General features: G+C 36.5%; 1 protein-coding gene across 2 annotated transcripts; it reads left to right on the top strand.

The window, feature by feature from the left end:
- Positions 1 to 404: 404 nt before the first annotated feature.
- On the top strand, positions 405 to 20,165 carry ptgs1 (prostaglandin-endoperoxide synthase 1). 2 transcript variants are annotated; one of them, XM_016674207.1, is made up of 12 exons: positions 405 to 418; positions 5,718 to 5,867; positions 5,950 to 6,024; positions 9,165 to 9,281; positions 9,416 to 9,556; positions 10,524 to 10,667; positions 10,737 to 10,918; positions 11,005 to 11,088; positions 12,980 to 13,226; positions 15,742 to 16,028; positions 18,190 to 18,337; positions 19,645 to 20,165. In XM_016674207.1, the coding sequence occupies exons 2-12, from the start codon at positions 5,861 to 5,863 to the stop codon at positions 19,992 to 19,994; spliced, it is 1,782 nt and encodes a 593-aa protein (XP_016529693.1). In that variant the 5' UTR covers positions 405 to 418; positions 5,718 to 5,860; the 3' UTR covers positions 19,995 to 20,165. The 2 variants fall into 2 exon arrangements, with proteins under 2 accessions (XP_016529693.1, XP_007557875.1); XM_007557813.2 differs by lacking the exon at positions 405 to 418 and having other exon boundaries at positions 5,543 to 5,867.
- Positions 20,166 to 21,806: the final 1,641 nt, after the last annotated feature.

The following is a 21,806-nucleotide window of genomic DNA, read 5'->3' as shown; positions in this document are numbered from 1 at the left end:
TGCCACAACAGCTTATTGTGATCAGTGGAAAATAAATTACAGAACATTAAATTCCACAGAAAAGAAACTTTCTTCTTAGATCAAAGGTACAAAATGCACAAAAAAAACCTAATTTACAGGAAGCGTGTTTTGGCATCAGTTCATATAAGTGGGTTGGATCAGCTTCAACACAGCACACATGTGGCTGCCTGCCATGTAGTCAAATTACAGCAGAGAGAGCCAGACAAATGCATCCATGTTTGGCTTCTGAAAAGCAAATAAAAAATAAAAACATGATAAAACACATTTCTTCCTTTTTATGATTTTATTCTATATTTGGAGGAGAAAAAATGTTCCTCTTGCAACTTGAACTTTTCCATATTTTGTCACAAACAAAAATAAATTTAAGGACTTTAATGCAATAGATCAACGCAAAGTGGTATACAATTCAGATTTTTTTTTTACAAATAAAAGACTGAAAAGTGTGGTGTGCAAAAGTATTCAACCCCCTTTTCTCTCAGAAGTTGCCTGATGACTGCTAATAAATCCACCTGTGTGAATCTAATCTAATCTAATCTAATCTAATCTCAGATGCTCTGTGACGAAATATAGAAAAGTTCCAGGGGTATGAATATTTTTGGATTGTAGTCTTCCCCCCAAAGTTCAAGCACTTTTTAAGCATTTTCAAGTTTTTCAACTTTTCCAGCACCACACTTTAGAGATAAGAGCAATGCAAATGAACTAACAAAGACCATTTAATTTCACTATTAATTATATAATTTATTACTAATAATAATGTCTTGATAGTATTTTTCATTCTAAAACTAAAACACTAAAACTTACAATGCATATTTATCCAAATAAATCATGTTAATGTAAAAGACCTTCATGCTCAAATTAAATGCTTAAACACAATAAAAATCTCTAAAAAAATGTTCTTGCTAAGTTTTCTGTCATTTAGCAAAAATAAATAATTTTTGTAATTTGAACCGGAAACAAAAAACTTTGGCCTGATTTAACATCAGACAGTGAGAAAAAATGTCTGTCTTTTTGTTCGGTTTATGAAAATATCTGGTTTCAACTTCAAATAACATTTTCCAAATTTAGGCTTTTGATCAAATGTTAGATCACACTTTATTACAAAAGCCCAACCTGTTACCTAGCAACCCCAGTGGAACTCTGCCAGTTACCTAGCAACTGAAGTGGAGTTCCAGCTCATTTGGTCAGCTGGTTTTACCGCTGTATATGCAGTACAATGGCTGCTGGAAAAGACAAGTGTTTTGGAGGAGGTTCTACTAATTTAATACTTTTTGCAGATGTATGGTTGTATAATTGTGAATCGGTTTGAAGCCATTTTCATGAGCGAGTGTAAACGTTGAGTTTGGTGGCGTGGCCAGCAGCAGCTTAGTTGGATTTAAAGTGAAAAAAATCCCTAAAGCATCTCATTCTGAAAGGAGACCAAGATAGGCAGAACTGAGCAGATTTAAATCTCATTATCCAAGAATGATTTTGTGCAAAACATGCAATGAACATGTTTATAGCCCATAGACATAGATAGCCTAACCTGTTCAAGGAAGCATAAAGGCCACATTCAAAACTACAAAACTTTATTTTTTTTTAAACTTGCATTACAATGTCTCTTCTCTGACTTTAGAAATGGCTTCTAACGTCAATAAAATATTCAGCAAGATCGGTTGTTTCAGTCTATGAAAATGACCCAACTCCTTTCTTCAGCCCCGGATTTGTTTAGGTTCTCCGGTCAGAGTCAGAGATCAGGCTGTTACCTAATCTGGCAACAAGCTCCAGAAGGAAAATTACTTCCTTCCAACTCACCTGCAGTGACCCGCAGCAATCAGAGCTAAACGGGTTCCTAATCACAAAGAAAAACCCTGTAGGTCAGCCGACGCTTGGCCCACCCAGCCTCCTCCAACACCTCCTCCCTCGATCGGCTGAGCTTTGAGTGCAAGTGTTTAAACTGTCACTTCAAATAGACTCAGCGTTGGGATTATTTAAGCAGGACCTATCGTGTTCAGTTTGATGCCGGCTGCAATATCCTGCGGCTCTGCTGATCCCAGCGGCTCGGAGAGAGGGGCGGCAGTCGGGTCGAGTCAGGGAAAGGTGAACAGGGCTGGGAATCAACCCGGAGAAAGGTGGAAGGTGGGGCAGGAAATGGCAACAGAAGATGCAAAGAGAAGTGATGGAGGCCGAGCGCATTTACCACTGTCAGCATTTAGGAGGCTACTCTGAACCTAAAGGGTTTGGGCTCAGAGTAGCCTTCCTGCTGGGGCCGTGTCTGGTGGGGGGCACGCTAAAATTTATATTTTATATAAATGCACTGCAGTCTTAGATTACAATAAGCAGTGGACCATAATTTGAATAACAATGCTGTTTGTTTAGCCAAATAAAAACACATGAATCTGTTTAGCATGCGGAAACATTTTACATTTGTTTGTTACAGTGGCTTATAGGGCACAGGCTGATTAAAATGTTATGTTTTCCGGGCACATTGTACCACTTTATACCACAATCAAGTAACTATGTTACCTTCAGTTGTAAAAATCCTATATATATCAAATATTTCTTAAAAGAAATTTTACTTTGTAATTTAACGCTGTCAAATTGGGCCTCTGTCTCTTTAAAAACTCCTGTTCTTTCTGAAACTCCGCCCTCAGGTTGTCATCACAACAGCGCTCCTTTAACAATGTCTTTACCGGCACTGAACTGAGATTTAGCTTGTATAACGAGCTCAGCTGATGTGTTTGCTAACTGTTGCTGGCTAGTCTGAAGGAGTCGAGTGGGGGAGTCGCAGGGGAAGAAAATACAGCTGAGGGAGAAATATCTCAGAATTCTTTCAGAATAAACTGGGAAATTTCTGAGTTTAAAATTTCAAAAAATTGCAAGATAAAAGCTCTTTGGAAAAAGAACTTGGAAATATCTGAAATATCTAAGATAAAAAAGTTTCTGACTTTTGAAATTTTCTGGAGTTCCAAAAGTTGAAAACGTTTGACTTTTCAAATTAAAAAAAATAAATAAAAATTTTTAGAAAAGAAATTCTAAGATTAATATAAAAATTTCTCAGTGCTTTCTAGCAAATCTTTGACTTTCAAAACCTAAAAGTTAAAATTTTTTTCCCCAGAAATTTTCAGAGTTTTTTTGGTAGAAATTTACTCTTTTTTATATCTATAATAGCCCTAATAATTATAATATTTTATGGTTGCTGCTAGCATTGACTGAGACATGCAACCATTGTGCTGAGTTTGGAGGTGGTTTGTCATTGCACTTTAAATAATCTATTGTTTAGATTAGTTCTGAGTAGATTTTAATTGTTTGGATTAGACCACCGGTGGACTTTAGAAGAGTTAGCATCACTTGCAGCTGCCAGACTTGTGTAGAGTCGGATTGGACGGCTCTCCAACTGAACAGGAAGCCTGCTGATCTGTAACCTGAACCGGGGGAAGGAAGAAGGAACCATCCTCCATTGCTTTCACCGATTGTATTTATCACCAGAGCCTCGTTTACAGAGCGCAGCGTGGCTTAACTAAACATCTTCTCCGTAAAATAAATGCTTCCAGGTTACTCCCGGCAAAGGTTTCAACTCGGGGGAGCATCTGATTTCAATTACCAGAAAAGCCATAGGAAGCAGCAGGCCTAGCCCGCGCCAGCCTCACCATGGCAACGGGCAGAGGAGGCTCATGCCAAAAGGAGCCGTGCTCGTAAGGCGGGAAACGCTGATTTGATAATTAGTTCCTGATGGGTCTCATTCTTTATCACATCAATCATGTCTAAGAAAGAGAGTGAAACACAAATACTGTTGGGTCTTTGAAGACAGAAATCTTGGTCCAATCCTAAATGCTTCCAAAAAAATGCCGTCTGCAAATTGATTTTATATATATATATAAAATAGAAAGGTATTTGAAAAAGAAATGAATTGAAAAGATGTCCAACAAGGACTATCTGGGGAAGAAACTGGTTTATGTTGAGTCTGAAGCCCCATGTGATGAATGTTGACCACAAATGACAAAAATGTGTTTGGCAGATTGGGAAGACATTACGAAAGATAAAGATTCGTAGCTTCTTCCTGATTCTGGCATGGATAATTTGTCAAAATTAGCACAAAAAAAAAAAAAAGAAAAAAAAAAGAGAAAAAAGACAGATCATAATCCCAAAAATCTGTGATGCAAGTTGTATTTTAGTCAAAACTGACCCATTTTGACAAATCAAGCCATATTAATTTGATTGAATCCATTTTTATGCTACATAAATACGCTGGAAAGTACATGTTTAAATTCACGTTCATTTTAGGATATTAAAATTAATGTTTAGTCCACTTTTTGGTTAAATCATTACATGAGTTTTTTTTCTCTTAATTTAATTTAAAAAGGAAAAGACTGAAAATTGGAAGTTGTAAAAGGGGAACATAATGCCAAAAATATCAATTTCTAAACATTGTTTATGTTAACTTTAATTCTGTGAAGTGGAATAATCAATAAAAAATAAAATAATTAAATGTAACTGTATGTTTTTATTATTATTTTGACAATAAAACAAATTAGCCTTACAAGCCATGTTCCTAGAGGCTTTCTTTGTTGGTTGCCATGGTTACTTTTAAGGGTACATTGGATTTTGGTTGGGAGCTATTGCAGAACAGAAACTGATACATAATCAACATAATCTGCAATTTATTGAAGATAAACCAGGCAGAATACAAAAAGTAACTAAAACTGAGACGCGGTACATATGGGAACTATCATTAATGCCAAATAAATACTAAAAATGATTTTATCACCTTTTTCTTGTAGAGAGACACATCTGCAGATTTACATACTTTACATTTTTAAAGAGAGGACACATTTATGATTTAACAAAGGGGGCACATTTGGAAACAAAAATAAACTTTCTGACAAAATTTCATTATAAATTTAGTGACGTGTGAAAAATCGGGCAATATTTCTCAATTTTTAACATGATGTGTCGATTCAGTAAGTATAAAGTATGTTATCTCAAATAATATCTCCGTATTATTTATCACCCATAACAGCAATACTATTAACTTTATCCCAAATTTTCTTATTGGTGCGTCACCAATTAGAAAATTGGCTAAAAATGTATTGTGATTATGTTTCAACACTGAAAAAGGAAGTAAAATTTGCAACATCAAAATTTAAGTGGCATTTTTTTAATTCAAATCCTGGTGACACATGTGTACTTCCATACCAACTTCCACTTTTTCTGTTTTCTTTTATTATTATTTTTTATCATTGCCGCATTTACTGCAAAAAAACAAAACAAAACAAAAAAACAACATCTAGGTATCAAATTAAGAAATTAAGCATAAAAATATAATTTTGGGTCATGTTTATGCCGATCATTTTTTTGCAGCATAAAAAATGTAATCAGTAAATGTTTAAAAACGATCCGTTTATGCAGATGATTTTTATGCAGCAGCAGTCAGTCTCTTCCGTAATGGTTGTTACACAAATCAAATTCGCCAGTAGGGGGAGACAAAGCTCTTTGATTCTGTCAACTGACAGCTGATGTGCGTTTGAATTAATAGATAAATGAAAAGTTTTTTAAGTTGCACCCAATTTTGGTTTCATTTGAATAATCTCTATGCCAAATACTTATTATTCTTAACAGGAGAACAATTTGTCTTGAAAAACAAGCATATAAAATGTAATTTGAAACACTCTGAAGTGCATTAGGTTGTGTTTAAAATCATTAAATAGAGGAAGTGGAAGGCACAGGGTGAACGCCCACTTTTGGTATCTCAAAGCCAGTGAGACTCAGACAGTCGGATGGAGGAAAGAAACCTTCAACCATTTGTCAGAACAGCTCTGTCTGTGAAACATCTCCAGACAACTTTCATTTAATTCAAGCAAGCATGAAAGGTGAGTGCTAAAAGTACAAATTACACAATTTGGATGAACTGCAGATGTTGCATCATTATTGTTTCCCTGTAAACGTTTGCAGGGTTTGGCTTGTTTTCCATCTTGGCGGTTCTGCAGCTGATGAAATCATCCTCAGGTGCTGCTGAGTCAAGTGCAGGCAAGTAGTTTTTAAAATTACACATTTCTTCTGTTTTTTTCTTTTTTGAGTCACACTTAAAGGTTGTAAGCCAGTTTAAAATCAGGAAAAGATAAACGGTAAATATAAACAGAGGAACAGAGGAATTTTGGCACACTTTTGTTTGCAAAATTGCTTTAAAACAGACAGAATTTGAGATTTTTGAGCACAGTCAGTTTAAGTTGGTCTTTAACTAGGCCACTACAAGATAATCTTTATTGAGCCATTTAGAGGCAGGATGGCTGGTGTTTGTCTGATTGTTGTCCCGCTGCAATACCAACAGCATTGAGGTCAAGTAAACAAAAACAATTCTGGAAAATGAACTCAGGATGAAATTTAATCCTAAGTATTTGAACTGAAACATGCACAGGTTTCAGCAGCGTAAGATAGGAAATAACATGTAAGGTTGTATTTGTATTGTATGTAGTTTAGAAACTGTGTGTTCTGACTGTTATCCTTCCTAAAGATGAACTCTGACCTCAGTCTCAGGCCTTTACAGCATCCCCACAGAATGACTCTGCCATCACCGAGTTTGATGTGCAGTGTTAGTTTTCATAGATTTGTTCCAACATTTGTTAAAAAAAAAATGTAATAAATAGTTATTTTTATCATTATCATGACAGTACCATAAAATATGATGATAAAATGGTTAAAATCCGTATCGCTCACCCCTAAATGCTTTAATGAATGGGTGATGCACTAATTTGTATTTGAATAAAATGTCACCATTTGGCCATGCTTAATATGATATAAAATAAAACCAAACAAAAAAAAACATAGCCAATTAAAAACAAAAAAACTTTTGTAAATGTCTGTCTGCATCAGCTCCATTGTGCGCCATTCTTTAACTGCACACAAAATTATTCCAATAATAGATTTTATTTGGGAGTATCAAAAATGCAAACAGTATTTTCCTGCAAATCCCCTCCATTCTGCTGGTCTATTCCATATAATCCCAATAAAATACAGCTGGTCTGTAGTTGAAATGTGGCAAAATGTGAAAAGATGTGCAACATCTTGGAAAGCTACTACAGTGAACTTATGACTGGCTTATTTTTAAAAGCAATGCCAAAGAGTCAACTTTAAGTTATTCTACTATTAGAAACCTCGTTACTGTTGTCCATGGGGCTTTTCTATGCGATAAAAAGTCTCATTATCACATTGAACTTCTGTAAGGAGGCAGGGCAGGAAGCCCGAATACAGCAAGTGTTAAAGATATGTGGAAGTGGTTGGGTTGTGTGAAATAGACGTTAACAGCTGTGTGCATATAGCCAGTTCCTGTAAAAATGGTGACGGCTTAGAGTTCAAGCATTGCCACCTGTGTGTGAGTGCTGGTATTTCCTGGTGAAGCTAGATGTTGGTGGTGACTGGGCATAAATGTTCTGCTGGGAAACAAGGAGGCAATCTGATGTGAGTTTAAGGCCTGGATGCAGAGTGTGTTTCAAAGCGTGTTGTCATGCTGCTCTTTAGTGTGAGAGCTTGGTTTCACTATTTGACTGAGTCATTGCGCCAGCCGTGTCTTGTCATACCAGAGTAACTTCAGACTTATGAATGCAGAAAATGAGTGAAATTAGGGTGAAGAAAAAGTGTTGAGCTGACGAGAAAATAAGAAGAGTTGGACTAAACAAGTTCCAAATATGTCGACTTCACACCAAAAAAATACAATTTTAATATTAATTAAATGGAGCAGCTTTATTTGACTTCAGATGTAATCCCTTGTTAAATTTTGCTTCCTGTGTCCTCATCTATGTTTTATACAAATTAAACACTGTGGATGCAAGAAGGACTCCATTGTGGAGCCGCTGCATGTCAGAACAGCTGACATGCAGCAGGAAAGTCCTGGATCTGAATTTGCATGGAGTTTGCATGTTTGGGTTCTCTCTGGGTTCTTCATCACGTTCTTCCCACATAAATCAGTCATGGTTTCTCTGAATTACCTCATGTGCGTGGTTGCTTGTCCTGTGACGAACTGCCAACTCAAACTCTTTATTTAAACAGATGAGATAAATCGTTCTCACCAATCAGAGAGATGATCTGTGTAAGAAAGTCAAACTCATTTTTGTAGATGCTACAGAAATGAGTTTCTTCAGACTGTTACTGTTGCGGTCTGAACCACTCACAGTCAAAAACGACCAATTAGAGCTGGGAGGAGGGTCTTACCGCTGTCAATCAACCTCCTGTACAATGCTTAATGTGTTAATGGTATAAAAACAAATTTACTGTTATAGGAAAACCTCTCATCTGCCATCATCTGTGGCTATGCTAACTAGCATTAGCATTCATGGTAGCCTATGTTGTGGTGAACTAGCTGTAGCTTAGCATAGAGCAAACAGGAAGAGGTGAGGAGGAGAGTGATTAACAGCGCTGAGACCTTCCTCCTGGCTCTGATTGGATGTTTCTGACTGGGAGGTGTATTTCTGTAGTTAGTGCTGGGAGCACTGGGAGAAGGCAGAGAAGCTCAATTTTCACAAATTGTCTTATACAGTCATGACATAAATGCTAATTTAACATATGTAAAAAAAAACAAAAAAAAAACATTTTTTACATAAAAGTGACATACTGGAGCTTCAGAGCTCCTTGCTTTCTGCTAAGCTACAGCTAGCATAGCCTGTTTTTAATGCTAATGCTAGTTAGCATGCCCACAAATGATGGCGGATAAATGGGTTTCTTCTAACAGTAAGTTGTTTCTCCACCATTAATACATTAAGTAGTGACTACATGAGGTTGATTAACAGCACTAAACCCTCGTCTGGTTTCTGATTGGTTGTTTTTGCCTTGGAGCGTTATATTTATTTAGACAAGAAAGTAGCCCAGGGAGTAGGTGAAGGAGATTGATGCTTTCACAGCTTATCTGTCAACATGGTGAGTTTTAACAAATATGTAAAAAATATGTATTAGTTACATACTGCAGCTTTAACCATCTTCAAAAAAATGTTTGGTTTCATGTAATGTACATTTTTGTTAGATTTCTGTTTTGTTGTGTTGCTACTGATGGTGTTAGGACAGTACTATTTAAAAATTAGGATTTAGTTCTCTAAATGGTTAACAAGCCAAATATCCACCCAGCTGCTTAAGCAGGACGTACCTCAGTGTAATTATTCATTTTTTATTTTTTTTTCCAGTGAATCCCTGTTGCTACTACCCTTGTCAGAACAGAGGTGTGTGTGTGCGATTCGGTACAGAAAGCTACAGCTGTGACTGCACCCGAACAGGCTTCCACGGAAAAAACTGCACCACTCGTAAGACAATTTGTGGTTCAGTAACTTCTAATGAAACTATTTTTATGGTTTATTGTCTGCATAGCACCTTAAATATTTCTCCAACGGTGCTTTTTCAAAGTTAAAAGGTACGTTTTGCTTTTATTTCTGCACAGCGGAGTTCTGGACCAGAATCTATCTGATGCTGAAGCCCGGTCCTGGAGTGCTTCATTTCCTCCTGACAAATTTCCAGTGGTTCTGGACCATCGTCAACAACTCTTTCCTGCGAGATACCTTCATGAGAATCGTGCTAACTGGTAAGTTAAGGCGTCAAAACCACTCAGTCTTTAAAACACATTTAGACTGAAACAGATAATGCAACATTTTACATCCTGTACTTCAGTTCATTTTTGAGATATTGACAAATATTTTTCTTCTAGTTCTGTTCATTTGTGATGAGAAACGCTTGGTGAAGGTTTATTTTTTTAAAAAGATCCAGAGATCTGAATAGTGAGGGAAATCAAAAGTTGCTTTTCAAGCACGTAGTTTCAGCTCTTGAAAGCTCATTCCGTCCACAAAGTTTCAGGTGTTACTCATTTGGTTTAGGGTTTTGGATGAGTCACTGCTGGTTCATCTGCTCAGTTATCTTAATGGTCATGGTTTATTTTTGTGGTGTATTTATGTTTATGTTCTTCAGTTTGCAATTTAGGATTTTGGACGTTGGACTTTGTGGTTGTAAGCTTTGGTTTGACTTAAATGTAAATAGTAAGTGGTTTATAAACAGTATTTTAAAGTTTATTCTCTGAGCTGTAGGGAGCCAGTGCAGGATAGTGCTCTATCGTCCTGGTTTTAGTCAGAACGCTAGCAGCAGCGTTCTGGATCAGCTGCAGCTGTCTGAGTTTTAGGCAGAGCTGTTACAGTAGTCAGTTCAACTAAAGACAAACGCATGGATGAGTTTTTCTAGATCTTGCAAGGACATTAGTCCTTTAATCCTGGAAACATTTTTCAGGGGACAGAAGTCTGACTATCCCCTGACTAAATTGTCCAAGAGACAATTTAGTCTCTGGACTAAAAATTGTAAGACGGCTTGTTTCCCATGTCAAAAAGAACAAAGTTCAACTCAATAACATACAGAGAAATAATGTAAAATCACCATTAAGCCACTCTTTATTTTTGTATTTTCTCTCTTTCAGTTGGCACAACAGTTGTATCTTTTCAGAAATGTTGCAACATGAAAACTGTCTGAAAACTCATGCAAACAAGCTAATCCCTTTCCTGTTACAGTCAGAAATGAACTTATTCCCAGTCCACCAACTTACAACACGAAGTACGGGTACATCAGCTGGGAGTCGTACAACAACATCTCTTACTACACCCGCCTCCTCCCTCCTGTACCCGAAGATTGCCCTTTGCCAATGGGAACCAAAGGTGAGGCCTTTACAACTTCTAACACTCAGTTAACCCCAATGAAATCTTAAACTGAGCATAAATTCACAGGTAAACCCGTTCTTCCTGACCCCAAGGAGTTTTGTGAGAAATATTTTAAAAGGCAGGAATTCAGGCCAGATCCTCAGGGAACCAATCTGATGTTTGCTTTCATGGCTCAACACTTCACCCACCAGTTCTTCAAGAAAAGTCACAAAGCTCCCGTAGGATTCACCAAGGGTTTGGGGCATGGGGTAAGAGAGCAATAAGCAACATAGATCTGGTTGTAGTCAGCACCTGTTGAGTTTAATACCTGATTTATGTGTTTTTATCCAACTAGGTAGATGCAAGCAACATATATGGAGAAGAGCTTGAAAGGCAGCATCAGCTTCGGCTTCATAAAGATGGAAAGTTAAAATATCAGGTAATAGTTGGACATGTAAAGTCGGGCTGTTTAGTTTGTTTTTTCACCTCAGTATCTGTGATCAATCACGTAACGTTGGGCTCAGCTGCAATAAAATGGAAATAATCTATCACCATAACCCTCATGTTAAAAAAATATCAGCTAAATTCACTGATAAGATAAAAGCTACGAGGGCTGGGCATTATGGCTGAAAAACGAATCACGATGAAAGTGTTTCATATCAGTCGATGTCGATAATTATTGATCAGATTTTTGTTTTAAATTTCTGAAATACTGCCAAACTGGTGGCCTGTTTTTTTTTTTCCAGTTTTCACTCCACAGTGTTGTTTTTAAATTTTAAGCAGTTATGAGGCTATGAGTGGTATAACTTTAAACTGCTGAGTGCCAGTTACTCAGCAGGGTGTTGCTAGGCAACCACAAGTTACTCAGCAAGTTGTTGCTAGGTAACCAAAGAGTGAGTGGATTTGTTAATGCCCCCAATCTTTCTTAGCTGAACGTTAGAGGTTGAGAGGCCAAAGCCTTTCCTCTGCCTACATCCCCCAGAATGCTGTGCAGTTCTGGGAAATTACTGAATATTCCATCATATGTATTATATACTGATATTAATCACATGTCCATCACGATAGATATTATTTATTTTCCAGCCCTTTAAGGCACTTCCTCTTTATCCACTTTTATTTTAATAGACACAATTATTCTAAAATAACTTTTTGAGTTCTGTCAACATGTAATATTTGCAATTTGGCCTCAACAAATTTAGCTTTTGTTTCTTTTTTATTTTCCAGTGCTCATTATATTTTGCTTTTAACATTACTAAAGTTGAAATAAACATATTGATAGTTGATATTCTTATCAGAAGGCAAAACAAGCTATCATTCTGAGTGAAATGCTGTTAATTAACATTATTTTTGTTTTCTAATCACTGTCAAAGCCCTAATTGTTTGTCCTTTAATTTAACATTGTCTTGATATTTTAGCTGTCAACTCCAAACTCTTTTTGTAATGCGCAACTTCTGTAAAGTTATTTTAGCAGCAGTTTCTGTGGTCAGAAAGGAAAAAAATAGAAAAGTTATGTTTCAATTCTTAATTATCTATCTAAATATGCGTGAGACCCTTTTTCATATTTCACATCCAGCATGACTTACAAATCCATTTTCTGCAAAAAGACTACCTAATTTATTTTCTCAAAATATTTCACTTTTAGCTTATTTAGCATGTAAAGTAACAAAACAAAACATTTGTGTTTTAAAAATGAAACATTTTGTGGCCCATGAGAAAATGTTACATATTAAACTTAATACGAAGACTGCAAACCAAACAAGAGAAGCAATTAGTTATTAAATACAGAACACTAAGGTGATATAAATAAAAATGTAATGCATATACTACTGTAATACACAAAACGTAGACATAAAACTGAAAAAACTCAAAGCTTTGAGGAACACAACACTACTAATGTCCTTCGGGGAAAATACTGATTTATAGTTAAGAGGAAATAGTTGAAATTATAATATATATTTGAGTAAAAAAAAATTGAAATGTGTTGTACTTTGTAACAACTTCATTAGTTTTACACAATTTTCAGTTCTTCTGTACCTGCTGTGACATCGGCGTGAAGAAAACTCTCATATCCTGTTACTTGTCGACTTCTTGGAATAAGTCAAGATAACGACAACAGTGGTTTAAGATGGCGTCACTGCTGGTAGCTGAAACTCCATTATCGTACATTCAGATATTGGTCTAGGAGAAGCCAGCTTATCTGAAAACCTCTCTGCCTGAAGATGTTGTTTCATCTGATGAAATCGCCACAGTTTGAGGTCTTCATCAGGGCACAAGAAGCTAAGTTGATAAAGAAATTGCTGGTGAAATGACTCCTGATTGACACTCCACAGCTGATCAACGGGGAGATGTACCCTCCCACCATATCTGAGGTCCCAGTGGACATGGTGTACCCTGAAGGTTTCCCTGCTGAGCAGCGGCTCGCCATCGGACAGGAAGTGTTCGGACTTGTCCCAGGCCTCACCATGTACGCCACCATCTGGCTGAGGGAGCACAACCGGGTGTGTGACATCCTGAAGGGTGAACATCCGACCTGGGATGACGAGCAGCTTTTCCAGACCACCAGACTCATCATTATTGGTACGTATGACACGTGTATTTTAAAATATTTACTCTGGTTTATTATTTATTCTGCTTATATTATATACATGAGGTGAATGATATGAAAGAGAAAAGTATCTAAAACCTGCTCAGATGAGGGGTGTCCAAAGTGTGGGCTGGGGTCCATTTGTGGCCCTTGAAATGATTTTGTTTGGCCCACGACCGCATTTCAGGAATGATACAAATTTTGCCAACAAAATAGACACGTTGCAACGTAACGTCAGGTGCGGCAGAACCCGGCCTAATCTCCCTGCTGGAGGGCAGAGTTAGCCGCTCGCTAACGATAACTACCACCGGTTTTAGCTGTCAAGTTGTCAACTTAACACGGTAAATCTTAAACGCATAATATACAAAAAAAAGGGATGCAGTGCTTTGCTACTAACTGTCAACACTATGACAACTAGATTAAAAAAAGTCATGAAAAAGAAGTTTTAATTAAGAAAAACCATAACGAGGGAGTGGGAAGTAGTTCAGCTATGCTAGCTTGACTTTGACAAACTTAACATGTAGAGGTGCTGTGGATTTCGGTTGAGTGAAAAAATATAAGGCGATCCACATACCGACTTTCTGACGGCTTGTCAGTAGAGCAGATGTTTCAACTAGCTAATCAAATACCGTTATGTTCAGACTATCACTTATTAATAATCACAAAATAAACTTCAAGTCTGAAAACACAATACTGCAACGTTCTGTTCAATGTGTAGGAAATGTTTGCGTGTTTTGAATCCTGATGCACACGTGGAGATATCAGTCGGTTGCTATGGAAACTGGTCTGTGCGTGGCATAGCTGACACAGAAAGCGAGAAAAAGAATAAAAGTAGTTTTGACTTGTTCTCCAATAATTTTCTGCATTATTTTTTTTTCCTTAACTGTGGCGCACTGCACTAAATTAATAATATCTACATCCTCAAGTTTCATTTAGTTAATCTGATGTATGGTGCCAGTGCGGCTATGGATGGCAAGGAAAATAATCGTCTTTTTGCTCTCCACTATTTGTGGATGTAAATGTTTGTTTACATCCAGAACAAACATGAGCAGGTAAAACAAAACGAACAAAAAGTAAACAAACATAAAGGACCCAATAAAACAAATTTCTGCGTTTTTTTTATTTAATTTTGTGGCCCAGCAGCAGTTTAAATTTGCTGCCTGTGACAAAAGTTTGGACACCACTGGCTTAGATGTACAGCTATGCTCCACCAGATGTTAAATTTTAAACAACTGAACAGATTTAAAATAATCCTGATGTCAAATCAACAAACCAATCTGAGACAGACAAAAAGGATTTGTATGTTCTTCATGGTAAAATCTGGACAAAAAGATTGTTTTATTATTTCAGCTAGCATACAACTCTGAATGACTTTTAGAGCTTTTTGAATGAGTCATGCTTTTTATTCGCTACTTCCCAAATTGAACTTATTTGTTTAGTCTAACTGAAGCAATGACTGTGCTGGATGGCATGTTATTTAACAATATGGCAACAATATCAACTGTTTAAAAGCACACAAATAATTTTAAAGTCTATTCATGATGTGGCAGCTTCCCATAAATGCTTCACAGTTCGTAGCATGTAAGTAAAACTGACATGTGTCCTGTTTAAAGTTTTGGTATGAAGCCAAAATTAAGATACTCAAATACTGATGGCTTTTTTTTCTTGTTCTGTCATTTTCTCACAGTACTTATTACAAAAAAGACAGACCGTGCAAAAGATGCAGCACAATACCAGTTTAAACTTTTATCTAGTTGTGAAAAACTGTGGTCTGCAACAGTACATGAAGTTACACAAATGTGGAGCAGAAACATGGGTGGTATTTTTAGTAAGATCTACTCATCCATTTATCAGTAGTTTCAATGTACAGATATTACAGAGAGCAAAAAAACAAGATTAGTTCAGAATCAAACCCACATAAGTAGATTTAAATTGTCGTGGGACAAATGATTTTGTCATTCACTCTGTGTGCTTCATGTGTGGTAAGTAGGAAGTTGATCTAAAGGGCACTGAATGGTTTTCAGGTGGTGAATGTACTCCACCTGCTGATCAGATCATTTCACTGAAATATTCATATATTCAGCTATCTGAAATATAGCTTAAAACAACTTCTTGCTTTGAAAAGTTGCCAGAGTACTGACCTACAGCAGATCATAGGCAAAAAAAATTAGCTTTGAAACTTGCTGCACTGTTATTGTTTATGCAGGAGGTACCACTTCTGCTTTTCAAAGATGTATAATTGCATAACTGCATGTCTGTTTGCAGCTATTTTCACATGTGAGTGTAAACATTGAGTTTGGAGGCGTGGCCAGCAGCAGCTTATTTGGATTTAAAGTGACAAGAGGCCCTAAAACAGCTCATACTGAACAGAGATCAAGATGACCCAACTGAAATCTCATAATCTAAGAGCAATTTTGTGCAAAAAAATGTAATGAACATGTTTTCTATAGTCTTTAGATCTGTTGCAACCTGTTCAAGGAAGCATAATAGGTCACCTTTAATTCCCAGGTGAGATCATCAACATTATAATAGAGGAGTACGTGCAGCACCTGAGCGGCTACCACCTAAAGCTGAAGTACGACCCCTCCCTGCTCTTCGGTGTGCGCTTCCAGTACACTAACCGCATCGCCCTGGAGTTCTCCCACCTCTACCACTGGCACCCGCTCATGCCGGACAGCTTCCTCATTGACGGAGAAGAAATCCCGTACTCCCAGTTTTTGTACAACACCTCCATCCTGACGCGTTACGGAGTGGAGAAGCTGGTGGATGCTTTCTCTCGACAGTCTGCAGGACAGGTAAAAATATAGCAGCTTGCATTTTGTTGTGTGCGGGAATTATGATGATCATGCATACAGATGTTACGTTCTGAAAGAAAGCTGTGTGAAACAAGCGGCAAGTAAACTAGCAAATAAACTAATTTAGTTAATTGCATAAATCGCGTTTTGTCTAAAAAACTAACTTTAGCAACCGTTTCCTCTCGTATGAGTCTAGACAGCCATGTTGAAATCCAAGATTATTGCGACATAAAGGGAAGTTATTTAAAAACTTTCTTCATATGGTGTGGTAAAAGTAAATATCCTTTGTATTTCAACAAAAAAAAAACAAATATGTCAGAAGGGAAAAAAGAAAAAGGTGGAAAAACTAAAATGTAAACACTGAAACTTATTCATTCAGCTTTGATAAGAGTCCGTCAACATCCCTCTTTTTTACTTTTAATATAATATATAATTATAATGTAATTTTGTTCACTCTGCCTTTTCAGTATCATTCACATTGTGGGGAAACATGTTGTTCTGTCAGATTTAAATCTAGACTTTAACTAGGTCATTCAAAATTGTACTTTTCTATCATTTTATTGATTTCAATGTCCACTCTGACTGTGATGCTCAAAGTATTTAAAACCTCAGTGTTTTTGACCTGATCATTTCATCCACATTGAAAGAATCCCTATTTCTATCTGAAACAAAGAAACGTCCAATCATGATCCTACCACCACTGTTTGTTTTTGACTTAAACTTTTGTAATCGCAGCTGAATTTTCAGGCTTGGTTTTATCAGGTTTTATAAGATTTTAACCAATCCTGGATGTTTTCCAGGCTTCTGTTTTCCAGCAATGCTTTTCAGACCAGACAAATAGAGAAAGTATAACATTTTTACCACATTTAACTGCTAAAACCGTTGAAACTTGGACACAGTTTGAATAATCTTAGCACACGTCAAGTAAGTTTGGCACAAACTAAACTGGCAAACATTAAGGTTTTTAAATGACACTTAAAAGTCCTGTTGTTTTTCTTAATTTCATGATTAAACTGAATTATTTATTTTTTATGCATGAAAACAACTCAAATGAGCTACTTTGAGATGAATGTTCAAATACGGAGCCAGAATAATGCCAGATGGCTGTTTAAGTTCAATTTGAGATGAAACTGTTGGTCCAATGTCAGTCAGGTTGTACATATGTATGCAAAGCTTTGGTCCTGTATGGAAAACCCTAAACAAATGTAAACTAGTTCACCTAATTCTATTTTTTTTAAACATTAATTGAATCTGTGTGCTGTATAATCGTTCCATGCTGAATGAAAACTGTTTAAACAAACCATCAAGTCCCAAACGTAATGATGTTCATGCTGATGAGTAACTGTATCTCCTTTAATGTGTCAGAAATAATTGGTCAGAAAAAGATTTGTAGCCAGTAGAAATAGCAATCATCAAATGATTTAAGAGCTCAGTTGATTTTTTTTTAAATACACTCTGTTTGCTGATTGGTTAGGTTTCTTTCTGAATGTAAACTTTAGGCTTACATAAACTGAAATAGCGACTGACAGAACCACAGTTGCACAAAGTTTATCTTTAGCTGCCGCTTTTCTCTCCAATGTCTCAAATTGTGGTTTCTTTGTCTTGCCACAGTCATGCAACATGTAGTCTACTATACTGAGCAATGAAATACATTAACATTTCTAAGTAATTCTGGAGTTAAAGTGATACTTTTTTGATTAAGACTCAGCAAAAAGATGTATATTAATGTGCGGAAATGTTTTCCGTTTTTCGTCTGTTTTTGACTTTTCTCAACCCACAAAAGCCAAACTTCTTTTTAAATGCAAGAATCCTGTACCATGCACAGAAATCATTTGCATACCACTCATCTTGAATACTTGCTGAATAAAAAAATTAAGAATGTAAAACTCACTCATACATGCAGTGAGTGTTTCAAGTTCATGATATGATTGCAACATAAGGCGTTCTCAAAACCACAAACTGCTGCTTATCTTTCTAAATTAGCATCAAAGTTCAGTTCCTCTTTAAAAAAAAACTTCCTGAAGTAATTTCTGGTGTTTTATCTCCTTTAAGGGTAATCTCCCTTTGTAGGTATAATAACTGGGTGCTACAGCCCATAGTTTCCTTTCTTATTTTTAATTTTAAAAAAAGAAGATTGAAAAAAACTTACTGTGTCTTTCAGATAGGCGGCGGTCGCAACATTCACCAAGCGGTGCTCCGAGTCCCAGAAATATTGATCAGAGATTCCAGAGCTGCACGCCTGCAACCTTTCAATCAGTACCGAAAAAGGTTCAACTTGAAGCCGTACTCATCCTTTTATGAATTAACTGGTAAGTTGGTGAAATGTGAATTCATAAAAAGTTCGGACACATATAGGTAAAAGGAAGTTGATGAAATCTGTTGCATGCAACGTTCATGCCCTCCATGATTATAGGCCTGTAGATTAGCATAATGACACATGAGATGTGTAGAAAAGCTGTAGGATTTAATTGCTTAAAGAATAAAATATTTGAAAAACTTAATCCTCCAAGAAGAGAGTGTTGAGGAGGCAGCAGAGTTTACTTGCCACAGCGTTATCCACTCCGCTTTTCTGTCATCACATCAGTAATTTTTGCTTGAGAGAAAGTTAACTCTGCTACGTCACGCAGTTAGGTTGAATGAGCGCCATTTAGGTGACAAATAAAGGAGCTTGTCGAGTGTTTATATTTTAAAACAAAACCGCATAAAGTGCATTTCCTATCTAAAAACGGACTCTGGACCGTTTCTCTGTCAGCATTCATATATGGCTCTGCCATCTTGAATTCTGGACCGGACCCACTTCGCTTTCGCGCCCTCTGCTGGATGGCGGCCAAACTGCAACACTAAAAGAAGGTCTATGTGGGCGTTATTAGTTAATCGATTGGAAATAATCTTTATCTAATAAACCATTAATCGATTAATTGTTTGCTTTCCTACTCTGAATATAGTGGTAGGTTTAGGCAATGAGGAAACTTCTGGAAGTTACATCAGGCTTAATTGAATGGCTCTTGGCTTTCAAGTTTTAAGTTTTGTGTCTCACTGTATTCTTATTGTGCAACAAAAAACTAATTTAAACAAATCAAACGTTCCTAGACTCTCTGAACTTTAGTAGTTAATAGAGAAAATGTTGCTTTTACATTTATTGGATCAAATTATTAAAAGTTACAGTAATATTTTGTTAAAAAAATCTATGTGTATAAAAGCTATCCCCCTATAACGCTATATATCATTCAAAGCTGTTTTCTCCATTTCTGACTATTACATTAATAAAAATTCAAACTCCCCTTTCGGATTGATTGTAACAGAAAATTACCCCAACTTTGAACAGCAACAACCTAAAAAAAAAAAAAAACCTTCAAACTTCTTTTGCTTTATTTGTGGTGCAGCTAAACTTTCCATCCTATCTGATGTTTGCATCACCACCTTCCTGTGGTTTTTCAATCTGCTACCATCTAATAAAGATACAAAAAGCTTACTGATGCAGTGTGTACATGTAAATTATGTGGTAGTTTTTATGCCTACTCAGACATTCCTCCTATATAATGAGGTTACCCGCAGCACTGATGCACACCAAGATGTCAGAAAATGCATTCAAACTTTAACATTTTTCTGCAAACAGGTGATGAAGAAACAGCTCAAGGTTTAGAGGAGCTCTATGGTGACATTGACGCCCTGGAGTTTTATCCTGGCCTCATGATGGAGAAAACTCGCCCCAACTCCATATTCGGAGAGAGCATGGTGGAGATGGGAGCCCCTTTCTCCCTGAAAGGCCTGCTTGGGAATCCCATCAACTCTCCAGAGTACTGGAAGCCCAGCACCTTCGGAGGCGAGACGGGCTTCAACATCATCAAAACATCGACTCTGAAGAAACTGGTCTGTCTGAACACCAAGTGGTGTCCATACGTGGACTTCCATGTCCCGCGAAACGAGGAGGAGGCGAAGCCGAGGAACCCGTCCACCGAACTTTAATGAACAACCGTCTACTGAAAAATAGAATTTTGATCCTAAAGGTGTTTGTTCATTTTAATTCAGTGGAAAACTGGTTATTAAGCAGGTCTACCTCCTGATGCAGCTAACATGTCTTTAAAAGGCCTATTTAAAGTTTCAACTGATGCCCATTAAAGTCATTATTCCACACAAGTTCTTATGTTTTGTATTTTCTATGGAAAGAGTATAGTCTTATTGGCAACTTGTCGTTTTATCTCCTAAAAGGCAGTAACATAGCATTCTTTTAGTGTACTTGATCATTTAATGCATGTGTCAAACTCCAGGCCCGCAGGCCAAATTCAGCCTCCCAGAAGTTTTTATGTGGCCTGCTAGAAATAAAACCTTTGATATAACAGTTGTGTACTTAAATATTGTTTTATCTGCCAAATTAGATCAAGGTGAAAATATGTTTAATATTTAATTTCAAGAAGTTTTTATCCACTGTTATTAACCGTTATTCGTATTTTAACAGTTTGTTTTAGGGTCATTTTATTAATAAATTCGGCCCTTTAAAACATTCTTCATTAAAATTAGTTTAGTCTGATTTAAAGGCTGCATCTGCAGCTAAAAATACTTCTAAAAGCTCATCCCTTTCTGCTTGACTAGATATCAATAGGGTTGATCTGTTGATTATTTTTTTACATTTATTAATTAATTAATGGATAGCAAAAGGTGTTGGATAGGAGATTTATTAATTTTTTTAAAAACAGAATCTGAACAAGGCGAAGCTAAAGCTGTGCCACTTCAGCTGTTCTGAGCAGAATATATTTATAGACAAAGATTTTTTTAAATCTTAAATGTAAATTGTATATATTTTAGCACAATTCTGGATTAATACCTGCTAGTTTGTCGTAAAGTGAAAAGTCTTTTGCCTAAATTGATTACACATTCAGATAAAAGTTTGTGACTAAAATCATTGAAATGTCCTAAAAGTGTATTGTTCCTCTTTTTAACAAACTACAACTATATACAAATATGTAAACTGTATTATGAGAATGTGACAGCATTGCACCACTAGTAGTGCCAAAAATTCCCCCCTGCCTTTGTGTGACAGTAATAGTAAGTGAGCGATCTGTTAATCAGACACTCGGGGAGCAAAGCGGCGCCTCCAGTCATGAGAACAGACTTCTGTGGTTTGTTCCATAATGTTACTTCTGTATTTCATATGTAAATTAGTGGCAACAATTTAAGACATGTCAGAAGACAGTCTGTGCTGGGGGAAGAGCTTATGGGTGACAAGGAAATTGGTGCCGAACAACAAAGGAATCATTAAATCAAGTAGTTTCAGCACATCAGAAGTTATTCAGATATTATTTTCTTGTGACAATATTTTAAATAATGTTAGTTTCAGGTATTTTGGGTAGCAAATTGTATAAAAATTAACATTTTTATAACCGTTACTGGTAACTAAAACTGATAGTTTTTGATCAAATGGGCTCACAGACTTTTTACCCAACCTAAACTTTGTGGTAATAGCAGTTCACAAATCAATTTACTGTCATATGTGATCATACTGACCTCTGCAGGTTGCATCTTGGTCACTACTGTGTGTTTTTAACTAGTGTACTCTTCATTCAAGATGTGATTATTTCTGCTGCTAGAGTTTATTTTCTTTCCTCTTTTTAACACTCACCTTTCTTCAGTACATTAGGAAAACAAAGCCAGAATGTATTAATTTATTTAGATTAGATTAACTGGTTTCTCTAAATTGTAGGTGAGTGTATGCATTGTTGTCTGCCCTGTTTGTCTCTGTGTTGCCCTGTGATGAAATGTCGATCTGTCCAGGGTCTTACC

The sequence above is a fragment of the Poecilia formosa genome, unplaced genomic scaffold, assembly GCF_000485575.1.
Source record: "Poecilia formosa unplaced genomic scaffold, Poecilia_formosa-5.1.2 Scaffold92, whole genome shotgun sequence".
Classification (NCBI taxonomy): domain Eukaryota; kingdom Metazoa; phylum Chordata; class Actinopteri; order Cyprinodontiformes; family Poeciliidae; genus Poecilia; species Poecilia formosa.
The sequence above is the reverse complement of the archived record's forward strand: the minus strand, read 5'-3'. Positions and strand labels throughout refer to the sequence as shown.

Bases quoted from the DNA above. Each gene is read 5' to 3' on its own strand.
- ptgs1 (XM_016674207.1), top strand. The intron at 6,025-9,164 runs GCAAGTAGTTTT...TTTTTTTTCCAG, and splicing joins TGCTGCTGAGTCAAGTGCAG to TGAATCCCTGTTGCTACTAC. The intron at 9,282-9,415 runs GTAAGACAATTT...ATTTCTGCACAG, and splicing joins CGGAAAAAACTGCACCACTC to CGGAGTTCTGGACCAGAATC.